Raw genomic sequence first — 13,444 nt, forward strand, 5'->3', positions numbered from 1 at the left:
GAAGAGTATGCTAAACTAGCTCTGCCGGATAGTAACAATAAAGAGAAGAGGGTTTAATAGAAGCTTAACACAGAGAATAAGCATACACAGGAGAGACAGAGAGAGAGAGCATAACATAAAACTCTATTCTAAAATAATAATCCTCTGTGTACATAGAATATGCTCAGAGAGCACATTTATACAAGTCCATAAAGGACTGACAGAAGTACTGATAGGTACTTCAATGCTCATACGAGCAACTGTCACTGACTCCCAAAAATATGCATGCCTACTAGGCTGGATCCATAGGCCTCTAACGGCCTACTGGTTTCAATCTGATCCAGCTCCGGGTTCCGAATATCATCCGGACACTGATCCGGTTCTCCGTTCCGGATATCGATATGGCTCTAGCTTATTCAACTGATCCGGATCCGGTTCAGCTTGCTCACTCAACAATGCTCTTCTTCCAACACTTGCTCTCCTCGTGGCCTTTCTTGCCCCAATACTAGCAGTCCGTTGCGGGCTTTCTTTGTAGGTTCCCAACGCTGGCTTGTCTCCCCCTGCTTTCAGAGGGTTTGAAACGATTGTCGGCATTCCGATTTGTTGGGAGACAGGTCCCTCCGGATGGGAAGGGAGAAGAACAGTGCCGATGAACAATCTCGGCCGAGGCCGAAACCGGATGAGTAGTACCCGGCTACGGAGAGTCGGATGGTGCAGACCCGGTATGAACCGGATGAGTAGTACCCGGCTACGGAGAGCCGGATGGTGCTGACCCGATATGAACTGGATGAGGAGTACCCGGCTACGGAGAGCCGGATGGTGCAGACCCGGTATGAACCGGATGAAGAGACATATTCGTAAATATGTTTCTGAGAGTCCATCGAGGCTATATTTGTAAATAGCCGAAAAGTCATATTAGTATAAATATGACTTAGGGCAAACTTTTAATTGTGGGTTGTTGTTGTCATTCCTGTTTTGCACGAGATTTGAGCGTGTAACAGTGTACAGAGAGAGAGAGAGAGAGAGAAAGAGGTCGTTGCCTCTATTGTAACCGCAGCCTGTGGCGAAGATCTGTGAGCACGAAGTCGTTGCCTCAGTGAACTCACTATTGTACATTCTTACATAGTGACAGTTTGCAACCTGTGGGTTGCCGTGGTTTTTTTTCCCTAGTTTGGGGTTTTCCACGTAAACCTCCTGTGTATCTTCCTCTTCTTTGTGTCGTGTTTTATTTCCCATTTTCTGTGTATCATTCTAAGCTCGATTGTGGCCGAGCGTTGTGCATTAGGAACGACCAGTTCCCGTCACGATTATGCCTTCAATTTTGCTCCTGTCGGCCACCTCCATTGCATGCCAATCCGCCTCGTCAACCACGACCACAGGGCCTATCTTCCTCCGTGTACAACATCTTGTTGTCGGTGTGAATACTCGTTGACGCACCCTCTTGGTTCTCTTCAACGAGTAGCATCAACTGCAACTCAAAGAATGACGACATATTCTCTCTCCTGTAGATGGCCATTCGGAATGATCCGAACTTACATGCCAGCCCCCCTAGACAGACCTGCACCATTTCATCGTCCTCGACGGTCACGTTGATGGAGGTGAGGAAGTCGTAGATGTCGTTGATTCGGGTTGTATAATCAGCCACAAACAAGTCTTTCCATTAGACATTGCTGAGCTCTTGCCGGAGCTACAACTTCCTGGCCATTGTGCTTGCCGCAAAAACCTTCTTCAGGTTTGTCCAATCATCTTTGGGCGTCTTCGCATCCTGAATGTAGCCGAGTAGCTGATCACCAACGCTAGACGCGAAGCAGTACATTACTCTCCTTGGCGCTTGCTCCCAGGCTGGTAAATCCCTATGCGTTGTGTCCGGCATTGCATCATTCGCTCCTTCGACAAAACTCCCGTAACCGTGTCCAAGCAGGTATTGGTGTATCTTGTATTACAAAGATGTGTAGTTGCTTTTGTCGAGCTTCTCTGTCGGAAGGAGCATCCCATACCTCTATCCATTTCTCTTCTAATTTCAAAAAATAAAGAAAACTGTTGGGAAATTGGTCCCTTCGGATGGGATCCGGTTATGAATGGAGAGAACTCGGTGAGAACCAGAAGAGATCCGAAAACTAGATCGGTGGACTCGGTGAGAACCGGAAGAGAAGACATATTTGTACATATGTTTTGAGTAACCTATTGAGGCTATATTTGTAAATAGCCCTAAGTATGAATATGACTTAGGGCAATCACTTTATGTGTGTGAGAGAGTGTTGTAGTCATATTGTTGTTGAGATAACTGTTGTATAGAGAGAGAGAGAGAGAGATACAGAGCGATACTCTGTTGTAACCACCGTTTGGCAAGGATACAAAGCTCGAGGTCGTTGCCTCCGAGTCTCTATTTTCTACCTTTCCTATATAGTGATGGTTTGGAGTCTGTGGGCTCCCGTGGTTTGTCCCTGTTAGGGTTTTTCCCACGTAAACACTATGTGTATACTTTATCGTTCTTTGTGTGTGTAAGTGCGTGCACTCCCTTCTTTTCATTTCTGTGTTTTGATTTCCATCCAAGTGATTCAAGACTCGGTTGTGGTCAAGCAATATTCCGCTATTTTCTTCACATACTGGTATCAGAGCGCAACAACACAGGAAATGGAAGAATTGTTCGGCGGCATTTTCAAGCTCACCGGCTCCAACTACTCGGTGTGGAAGTCGAAGATGAGGGATATGCTAGTAGTTAAAGATCTTTGGTTGCCAGTTCAGTTCGGGGACAAGAGATCGGATAAGATCTACGCCATAGTGTGGGAGGTGATGCACATGAAGACGACGGCATACATCCGGTGCTTCATCAACATGAGCGTGTACAACAACTTCAATGAAGAAAGTAAGGCTCATGAACTATGGGAGAAGATCGACATTATGTTCTAGAACAAGAATGGTGTTAATCAGGTTTCAGTGTTCCAGAAGCTAGTGAGGCTCCGGTACCAAGACAACTCTAGTATGGTGGAGCACATGAATTCCTTCTAGGGACTGATCCACCAGGCAACCTCGTTGGAAGTACCTCTTGCTGATTAGGTACTCGCATTACTCCTGCTCGGTTCCCTCCCGGATAGTTGGGAGAGGCTAGTTGTTACGTTGGGCAACGCCAGGCCGGAAGGAAAGCAGTTGTCCCTAGCAAGGGTAAAATCAAGCTTGCTAGATGAAGAGGCTCTCCAGAAGAACCGGGAGTCTGGAACAGATCCGAAGGCCTTGGTCACGGAAGATGACCACAACCGGGGAAGAGGGCGGTATCAGAATCCCCAAAAGCGGGACAAATCGGGGACGAGGTCGAAGTCAAGGGAGAAGCCTACTTGCTTTTACTGTGGGAAGTCGTGGCATTTCCAGAAGAATTGTCGGCATTTCTGGAAAGAGAAAGAAACCGGCATCACTGATTCGAAGAAGAGTTCAAACTGAAACGGTTCGGACCGGAGAGGCCTAGATCGGAAAGGAACGTTGGCGATCGCGACAAGTGAAGAAGAATTGATGCTCATTACCGAGGAAAATGAGTTAAACCTTGTCGGCGATGAGACAACGTGGGTTGTCGATTCCAGAGCGTCGTTCCATCTGACACCGGACCGGAAATGCTTCACATCCGACATAGCCGGTGATCATGGTTGTGTTCGAATGGGGAATGAAGGAACATGCCCAATTATCGGCATAGGAGATGTGTTGTTGATGACATCAACTGGATGCAAGTTGTTGTTGAAGGATGTCCGACACGTTCCAGAGGTTCGATTGAACCTGATATTAGCCGGTCGGCTAGATGATGAAGGCTACATGGGTAGCATCCGGAACGAAGTCATGAAGTTCAGCAAAGGGAGCCTAATAGTGGCTCGAGCCCGGAAGGTCAACACACTATACTTGATGCATGCCCAGATATGCTGGGAAGAAGTGAACATAGCATCTGACATTGTCGGTGAGCTATGGCACAAGAGATTGTGTCATATGAGCTAGAAGGGGATGAAGAGACTTGCCGAAGACAATCTCATTCCGGTAAAGGACATGCAACTTGAGAAGTGCACTGATTGCTTGGCCGGCAATCAAAACCGAACCTGCTTCCAGTCAAGACCACCGATCAGACGGAATGCACCACTGGAGCTGGTGCATACCGATGTGTGTCAAGTGGACATGAAGTCACATGCCGGATCCCAGTACTTCGTGACATTCATAGATGATCACAGCCGGAAGTTGTGCGCCTCATCGTTGAAGATGAAGGATCAAATGCTATCCGTCTTCAAGGAACTCCAGGCGAGAGTGGAAAGAGAAACCGGCTGGAAGCTGAAGGTGGTTCGAGCAGATAACGAAGGAGAATAGTGAGGGCAGTTCGAGGAGTATTGCCGGTCGAAGGGAATCCTGCTCGAATTTACCATGCCAAAGATGCCGAAACTAAACAGGTTGGCCGAAAGGATGAACCGGACCATAATGGAGAGAATCTGGAGCATGCTCACACATGCCAAGTTACCCAAGACGTTTTGAGCAAGGGCGTTGACAACAACGACCTATGTGATAAACAGATCACCCTCGTACCCTTGGAAGGAGACTCACCTCAGGAAGTATGGACCGGTAAGGACATATCCTATCGGCATCTAAAGGCGTTCGGATGTCTCACTTACATGCATGTGGCGAAGGACAAGAGAGCAAAGTTGGATCCGAAGTCCCGACATGCATATTCCTTGGATACGGTGATGATGAGTTCGGTTACCGGGTGTGGGATATGGTCGACAAGAAGGTGTTTTAGAGTCGGGACATAGTCTTAATGGAAGACAGGACCATTGTCGACTGGAAGTCGGAGAAGAAGGTGATGAACTCCAGATCATCCAATTAAAAAAGGCTTGAGGACACAAGGACTTACCCGGTTGAAAACCGGATGTTAGCCGGTAACTGGATGACACTCGACGAACTGGCCGGATACGAACAAGAAACTGAACCGACCGAAGAAGAAGAAGACATCGGAACTAGACAAGATCCAGAATCAGATTCGGATGAGGAACAAATGGAGGAAGCGGTGGTCAGAAACTAGGGATGGAGATATCCTCTCCGAGAGAGAAGAGCCCCACAGAGATTTCCAGATGCAGAGCATGTGTTGCTAACCGATGAGGGGGAGCTGGAAAGCTTTGAAGAAGCAAAGAGAGACGCCCATAGCCACAAGTGGTTGAGTGCCATGCAGGACGAGATGGATTCCATGCATGAGAACCACACTTATGAACTGACGGAGTTTCCGAAAGGGAAGAGAGCACTCCAGAACAAGTGGGTGTACAAGCTGAAACCAGGAGACGTCGGAAATCCACCAAGGTACAAAGCCCGGATCGTGGTGAAGAGCTTGCAACTGAAGAAAGGAGTGGACTTCGATGAGATCTTTGCCCTTGTAGTAAAAAGGGCATCCATCCGAACGGTATTGAGAATAGTGGCAAGCATGGACCTCAAGGCAGAGCAGCTGGACGTGAAGACGACAATCCTACATGGCGACCTCGAAGAAGAGATCTACATGCATCAACCGGAAGGATTTGAGAAGAAAGGGAAGGAGCACCTGGTGTGCCAACTGAAGAAGAGCTTATACGGATTGAAGCAAGCCCCCCGGCAATGGTACCAGAAGTTCGACTCCTTCATGACCGATCAAGGGTACCACAAGACGTAGGCCGATCACTGCGTGTTTGTGAAGAAATTTGACAGAGGAGATTTCCTGATACTCCTCCTATATGTGGATGATATGATGATTGTCGAACGAGACCAAGGCAAGATTCGGATGCTGAAGAAGGCTCTGAACCGAACTTTCTATTGGGTCTAGCAAGACAGATATTGGGAATGCACATCATCTGGGACCAGTCAAAGAAGCTATTGTGGTTGTCATAGGAGAAGTACGTGACAAAGGTGCTTCAATGGTTCAACATGTGGGAGGCGAAACCGGTCAGATCGACACTTCCGGAAAATTGCAAGCTATCCGGAAAACAAAGCCCAAGGATAAAGGTGGATAAGACAAATATGATGAAGATTCCATATGCCTCTGCTGTCTAAAGTTTGATGTATGCAATGGTATGTACCCGGCCGGATATCGGATATGCAGTGGGAGTGGTAAGCCGGTTCATGAGCAATCCCAAAAGAGAGCATTGTAACGCGGTCAAGTGGATACACCGGTATTTAAAAGGCACCTCGAGTATGTGCCTCCAGTTCGGCTCCGGTAATCCCCAACTTGACGGATTCACAGATTCGGATATGTCGGCTGATGCGGATACCGGCTGGTCTACATCCGGATATGTCATGACTTATGTAGGGGGAGTTGTTTCGTGGCAGTCGAGGCTACAGAAGAAGGTTGCGTTGTCAACCACGGAGGCGGAGTACATGGCAGTTGTAGAAGCCGGCAAGGAGATAATTTGGATGAAGGACTTCATCAGAGAGATAGGGATCCAACATGAGGAATACCAGCTCTACTGCGATAGTCATAGTGCCATCCACCTTGCAAAGAACGAGGCCTACCACTCTTGGATGAAACATATCCAGTGGAGGTACCACTTGATCCGGGAGAGAGTAGAAGATCAAGAGTTCATGCTGACGAAAATCCACACGGAGGAGAACAGGTCAGATATGTTGACCAAGGTGTTGACAACCGACAAGCTAAACGCGTGTCGAAAGCGGATCAGGCTGGTGAGACATCCCATGCCAAGTGCAAAGGGGGAGATTGTTGGGAAATCGGTCCCTCCGGATGGGATCAGTTATGAATGAAGAGGACCCGGTGAGAACCGGAAGAGAAGACATATTTGTACATATGTTTTGAGTAAGCCTATTGAGGCTATATTTGTAAATAGCCCTAAGTTCATATAAGTATAAATATGAATTAGGGCAATCACTTTACGTGTGTGAAAGAGTGTTGTAGTCATATTGTTGTTGACATAACTGTTGTATAGAGAGAGAGAGAGAGAGAGAGATAGTTTGTTGTAACTGCCGATTGGCGAAGATATAAACCTCGAGGTCGTTGCCTCCGAGTCTCTGTTTTGTACCTTTCCTACATAGTGATAGTTCGGAGTCTATGGGCTCCCGTGGGTTTTCCCTATTAGGGTTTTTTCCACATAAACACTCTGTGTATACTCTATCATTCTTTGTGTGTGTAAGTGCGCTCACTCCCTACTTCCCATTTCTGTGTTTTGATTTCCATCCAAGTGATTCAAGACTCGGCTGTGGTCGAGCAATATTCCACTATTTTCTTCACAAAAACTTCCTTGGCTCTGTGTTTGAATGTTCTTGTTAACAGAAGAGGATGCTCTAACCCTCACGTTCTGCTAGCATGCAAAGATTACGACGTCTAAGCTAAACACAAACCACAACTGGCTTAGTCGGATACCAATGGAAAACGCAGAGAATGGAATACACATAGTAGGTGAGAGATAGACAGACAAACAACAAAAATTTGATTTCAAAACAATACGCTTTGTTCTGTACATCGAATGTGCTTAGAGAGCACCTTTATACAAGTCCTTAAAAGGACTGACACAAGTACTGTCAGTACTTGAATGCTCACAAAGGAGCTCCTACACTAACTCCCAAATTTATTCCTTCGCGGAATATCTTTCCAACAGCCTTCCAGCTCCCACTGATCTGGTCTACTAATCGGTTTCTATCCGATCTGGCTCCCAACTTCAGCCAATCCGCGCCTAACTGACCAGTCCAGTTCGGTCTAGTTCTCAGCTTCCTCAGTCGATCCAGCCCAAGTTGAGCTTGCTTGCTCAACAAGATTCAACATGCTCACAAAGAACCTACCTATGGATAGACTCAGAGTCTATCGACAGAAGACAAAACTAGCCGACTCTGGCCATAGGAGTGAAGGGGGAGTTTGTTAGGAATTTGTCCCTCCTATGGGAGAAGTTGACAGTCGAAGTCTATGGGAGAAGTCTACAGCCGAACAGAGACAATCCAAACATTGGATGGTCGAGCGGATCAACCAGCAAGTCGAGAGGGTGGTCGAATAGATTAGAGGAAATGGTAGTCGATTGTATCAAATGGATAATCTAAGTTGAAGACAAGGTTGACAAGATGGGCCGAGTGGATAGTCAACGAAGGAGTCAGCTAGTCAAATCGACCGAACTGTCGACTTGAGAGTCGGACAATTGAGTCAATCAATCAGCTAATTAATGACTATTATTATTATTATTGTCTAATAATAATAATGATAACATGTCCCTATCTATAAACAGGAAGAGCTAGGGCAAACTAGTGTGTATAGAAGATATCAAAGTGTTGCATAGAGCTTCTATACTAGGTGTATTAGAGGGGAGGAAGGGGCACGAGAGAGATCATTTGTGGCAGCACAATTCAACGGAACTTGCAAGGAACCCTAACTGGGTATTCTCTGAGTTAGTATAGAGTGGTAATCTGTTCTTTTCTCCCTGTACATCTGTTCACATAGTGGAATATATGTTCCCCATGGTTTTCGCCTATTTAGGGTATCCATGTAAAACTTGTGTAATGTGTATATCTTGTTGATTTGTTGTTTACTATTTCCACGTTGTACATTTCAATCTACTTTTCTCATAGATCTACGGTAGATCTATGTTCCCCATGGTTTTCGCCTGTTTAGGGTGTCCATGTAAAACTTGTGTAATTTGTATATCTTCTTGATTTGTTGTTTTCTATTTCCACGTTGTACATTTCAATCTACTTTTCTCATAGATCTACGGTCCATTTCTATCAGATGCAACAGATGATGACAATCCTTAGGCAATCTCATAAAACTCACAGTTAAAACTAAAAAATCATGTTGGGTCTCTCTCAAGGGATCAAAATCATGTTATCATTCCTGAAATTTAACCCATGCGCCTCGTATATCAACAAATTTCATAGCAAGTAATACCTGGATAGATGCCTCATCTTGAAACTCCACATAGTAATAGCCTCTTCCAAGGAACTGCACATCTTCAATACAACCAATTTCTGCCTGCAATCGAGCTTGTAGCAAGTGCCTCAACTCTTAGCGATTTGGCCGGAGACCTACGACTTGTATGATTAAAGAAAATTGTTGCAATCGGTGGATCTCTTATTTCATTTGTAAATCTTCTTGTCGTGATAACTAAAGCTCGACCATCAGCCCCACAATAGCAAACTTAGAAGAACATAGATCATGGCTGAGAGAACAACAACGGCCCAAGCAACTACGACAGTGGGATGTTCCCACGAATCGCGTCCCGATTTTCCTCGACTCAAATTAATCTAGATACAATGGCCATATGAAGTCTATGTGAGGGTATGTGTTTTATTTATAGTTGGATTAGTACCTTGTGTCATGAATAGTCCTAAAACATAGAGAGAATTAGTACTAGAGAAGGGAAGTACTATTAGTACTAAGAGGATGGACTGCGTAAGACTCACGAGAGAGAGATAGTGAAGGCGAGAGAGAGAGAGAGAGAGAGAGGATGATGATAACAGATGATATATTATGTGAAGAGTAAGTATAAAATAGTTATGAGGCTTAAGACTAGCGTTGAACCAATTTGGTTCGAAATAATGCCTTGTGCCTCTTTTTATAGTGTTCTCAAGAATACTCTTGAAGCTTCTAGAATGTTCCAGAGAAATCTAGAATATACAATAATTTTCTATAGTAAAACTTGAATGAAAATAATAGATAATGTAATGGTCAAGAGCTCGACCTATATAACATAAAGTTATGGGTTCGAGTCTTGCCATATCATGACACCTTAGGGTTCAGAACTTCAAGAATGCACAACTATGACAACAATAAAAGTGGTCCAGTACATTGTGGCAAGTGATGCACACAAGAAACCATTGTGGCTTTTTTTACTATTTGATCATCATGGGGGAGACAGGACATGATCCTATTCCTTTGAGTGATAATCAAAGTACAATTGCAGTACCTAGAATCGAATATGCCATTGAAGTTCCGTACCATGTCATTTCGAATTATATATTGAAAAAGTATTAGATTACTTTAAGCAAAGTCGATACAACTCAAAATGTGATTGATGCACTCAGTACTTTGTCTACCAATCATTGTAAGTTACAATTCATTAAGAGTAGATCAACAATAATAATGCTTGTAGTTGTAGGTCACTATTGTTGTAACGAGCCAACAATACTTGACCATCATTGATAATGGTAGATGACCGTTGAATGGACAAGCAATCCTAGAGGAAGACTCCTATTTAGGAACCTATATACCATTTTATGTAGATATATATGTTCATGTTCAAAACTCTTGGCTATTTATGGTATTTGGTAGGGGATTGTTGTAATTAGAGAGCATTATGGGAAAGACCAAGTGGGTTTGGTTGGTGTGAGGCCTCCTAGTTCATGTGTTTAAAAGCTAGAGAGTTAGGTCTTTGAGAAAAGGGTGAGAGATTCATTGTTTTTTATAACTTTGTATTAATATCTTGTTTATGCTAAATACCTCTTTAAGGTCTTCATTATATAAAGCTTAAGGATTGATAACTTGAATTGCAGGAGGTCTTCATTGTATAAAGGCCGAAATACTCAAACAAATGAGAAAGAAAGCACATGTATAAATAAGTGATTTATTTGTTTAATCATCATTGCAACGTAGAATGCTTTGCTATAGGAGTACAAATTGAGTCATTTCTCTATATCAAGGTGGAGATGTAATAATGTAAAGAATTATTAAGAAATCATGGTCGACTAACTTATAACAACATATAAAGGGCTCACATTCATTAGAATCTTTATTTCAACATCAACATGTGCCTTAAACGCATAGGCCCATTGCGTGAGATTTATATCTTCTCTTTATATTGCTCCAATAAAGAAAGTCTCTCCCTCCCTCCCTCCCTCCCTCCCTCTCTCTTTGTTTCAATTTTCTACTTCTCTTGGATCAATAGATTAAGTATCGTAATTTCTCATACCTTACATCTTGGATTCATGCATGATACAAAAAAGAAGTGTAGGAAACAAAAGAAAAGTAATACCAAATGTAGCCAAGTCTTAATGTAATTCTTACGAAGGCCCACAACAATAGAGAGATAATATGTATTACTTTTTATGCCAAATTATTATGGGCCCATCAAATAGATATGTTCATTTTGTATTAGTACCCTTTGTTGTTGATATGTATTGGAACCTAGGAGAAGGGGATACATTATTTAGTTGAAGATTGGAAGAGATAAGGACAAACCATTGGGAGGTAGGGTCATCATCTTTCCCGCAATCTATTCCATCATCTAAAACACAAATACATTTCCTCGTGGTCACTAAAGGAGGATTGCTCCCATCAAGACATAGCAACGCTCCACTGGCTGTGTTGTTGGATTGGGAATCGTCTTCGATATCCATATCATCCTTCATTATGTCATTCATATCAATGTTGTTGTGTCGAATCCTCGTTGCTAGCTGGAGCTTCGCAATGGACACCATGTCCCAAGCTCCATTCCTTTCGGTGCCAACAGTTTCGAACTTTGCCGGTTGTCCCTCCCCATCGGCTGCGATGCAAAGGTAGCTATTGACCACCTCAAGGCGGCCCTCTGTGGTGTGTTGCATGTGTGTAGTGTGATTAGGTGTGCATGGCCCGAGGACAACTGTATTGACAACACCTTTTTGCACACAAAGCCCCGTGCTAGGGTGAAACAATATGTGGTAATCTCGAGAAGATTGGCCCGACTTTGTCTTGTAACCTAGTATGCCCAAGGTTGGATAAAAAGGAGTAATGATGAGACACTTTCAAAGAATATGAATAACATATATATAATGGGAAGGTACTATTGTGGTAACATGTATAATGTGATGCATTGGATAGATTCATGTATATATACCTTTCCATGTTTGTTGCATGGCTTGTAGTTTCCCAAGGACGGTCATGTTCCTTGGGGCATTCCATTGGGCATTAAGGATGCCCATGTACTCTTCATCCCCTTCATTCCCATACCGTCTATAGTAGCTTCCTTGTAGAGCCCAATAGGACCAATCCAAGTCCAAACTAGCTATGAAAGCAAACAAGCAATTGATGTATCTATTGCTAGCTTTATTACCTCCCCTTTGGTCAACGCCAAACTCACTTATGAAGAGAGGGGCAACGAAGGAAGAAGACGTATTTGATGAGGGCGAGAGCGAGGACAGGGAGGGGGAGGAAGCCACCATGAAAGCACCGGAGGCGGTGATAGTAGAGGTGGTAATGGCACAAACTTGGTTGAGATTACCTTGGGCGAAGTTAACCCCATAAGAGGAGGCATACCAATGCATCTCATAGACAAGCTTGTGCTGGGCGGTGCTAACATTAATGTACAGGAGGTGGTCTTCAGAGAATGAAGACAGGAAATGGAGGTCTGTATCATTATTGAGGCCAGCGATGAAGATGAGAAGATTAGGGTTAGCTGTGGAGACGACGCTGGCACCCATGGTCATGAATCGGTGCCAATCAGAAGGGTTCTGTTTAGGTCCCCGTAGCTCATTCCTAAGGCTTATACCGGCAAGATTGGGGACGTGAAGAGCCATGGCTCTGAGACCATCCAGCCATTCCTGGACGGCGAATCCAGGGTCACCCCAGAAGCCCTCCACATCGTTCTTGGCGCAGCACCACTGGCCTTGGCTCACGTGGTTGTCCGCGATGACGTACAGGCCCGCACGTGCCATGGACGCCACCGCCGCCTTGAAGGCATCGGGCAACGTGAGGTTCACAAGCGCTGGGTTGTGGATGTGTATCCCCCGCAGCGCCCTGCTCAGATTCAGTGCCTTGAACCTCTGCGACACCGTCGTGTTCCACCCCGCGCTGCGCGTGAGCATGTGCGTCGCCCACGTCAGCCGCACGCAGTTGAACCCCATGCCTCTCGTGCCCAGCGCCAGCCTCGCCAGCGGCTGCCTGTCCAAACCCTCCGCCACCATCGCCTCCAGGTGAGCCGCCCAATTCACGCACGCCAACTTCACGCGCGCCCCGTCCGACTCCCGTACCACCCATCTCGACGACTCCACCGACAAGTATCGCGTGTCCACGTGCCCACATTGCCCTACTACACCCATGCAAACAATCACCACCACCACAACATAGCACCACCAATATGCCCAACTTCTAAATTCCATTATCCTCCTCCTCCTCCTCCTCTCACACCATTGTTTGCTCATGCTCCCACATAGTTTATAAATTTGGGCCCCTCTTACTTTACTTTGTGGACTTCATTCAATCATTGATTTTATTATGTTGTTGTCTCCACACTTTATCATTCATTGTGAGCGTGTGTTCTTTTGGGGGATAAGTCCACACACACACACACACACATGGAAGGAAGGAAGTTACGTAGGGTCATCATCGTGATGCTCCTTTTTGTTCGAAGCATTGAAAAGCGGATGTACTGTATATGCGTAGAAGCGGTTGATAACGTGCTTTTTCGGTGGTGGTTGCTTGGTCGGTTCCATCCCACTTGACTTGGGGTCTTTCTAAAGTTTATGTGGATGCGTGTAGGCTCAATTTCACTTTGCAAACTTGTACTCTCTCTCTCTCTCT

The 13,444-nt window shown here is 45.0% G+C and overlaps 1 protein-coding gene across 1 annotated transcript; it reads right to left on the reverse strand.

Annotated features, from left to right (window-relative positions):
* Positions 1–10,971: 10,971 nt before the first annotated feature.
* On the reverse strand, positions 10,972–13,124 carry LOC147852436 (glycosyl hydrolase 5 family protein-like). Its single transcript, XM_087334264.1, has 2 exons — positions 11,763–13,124; positions 10,972–11,624 (listed from the first exon to the last, which is right to left on the reverse strand). Exons 1-2 carry the CDS (start codon positions 13,063–13,065, stop codon positions 11,032–11,034), a joined length of 1,896 nt encoding a protein of 631 aa, XP_087190390.1. The 5' UTR covers positions 13,066–13,124; the 3' UTR covers positions 10,972–11,031.
* Between the last annotated feature and the right edge of the window lie 320 nt (positions 13,125–13,444).

The sequence above is a fragment of the Azolla caroliniana genome, unplaced genomic scaffold (assembly GCF_043228905.1).
Source record: "Azolla caroliniana isolate FFs.n. ecotype wild unplaced genomic scaffold, voAzoCaro1.0.p SCAF_18, whole genome shotgun sequence".
Lineage (NCBI taxonomy): Eukaryota > Viridiplantae > Streptophyta > Polypodiopsida > Salviniales > Salviniaceae > Azolla > Azolla caroliniana.

Excerpts from the sequence above, each read along its gene's own strand:
- LOC147852436 (XM_087334264.1), bottom strand. The coding sequence starts at position 13,065 with ATGAGCAAACAATGGTGTGAGAGGAGGAGGAGGAGGAGGATAATGGAA. Across the intron at positions 11,625-11,762 it reads CATGCAACAAACATGGAAAG|GTTACAAGACAAAGTCGGGC; the intron begins GTATATATACAT and ends TGGGCATACTAG.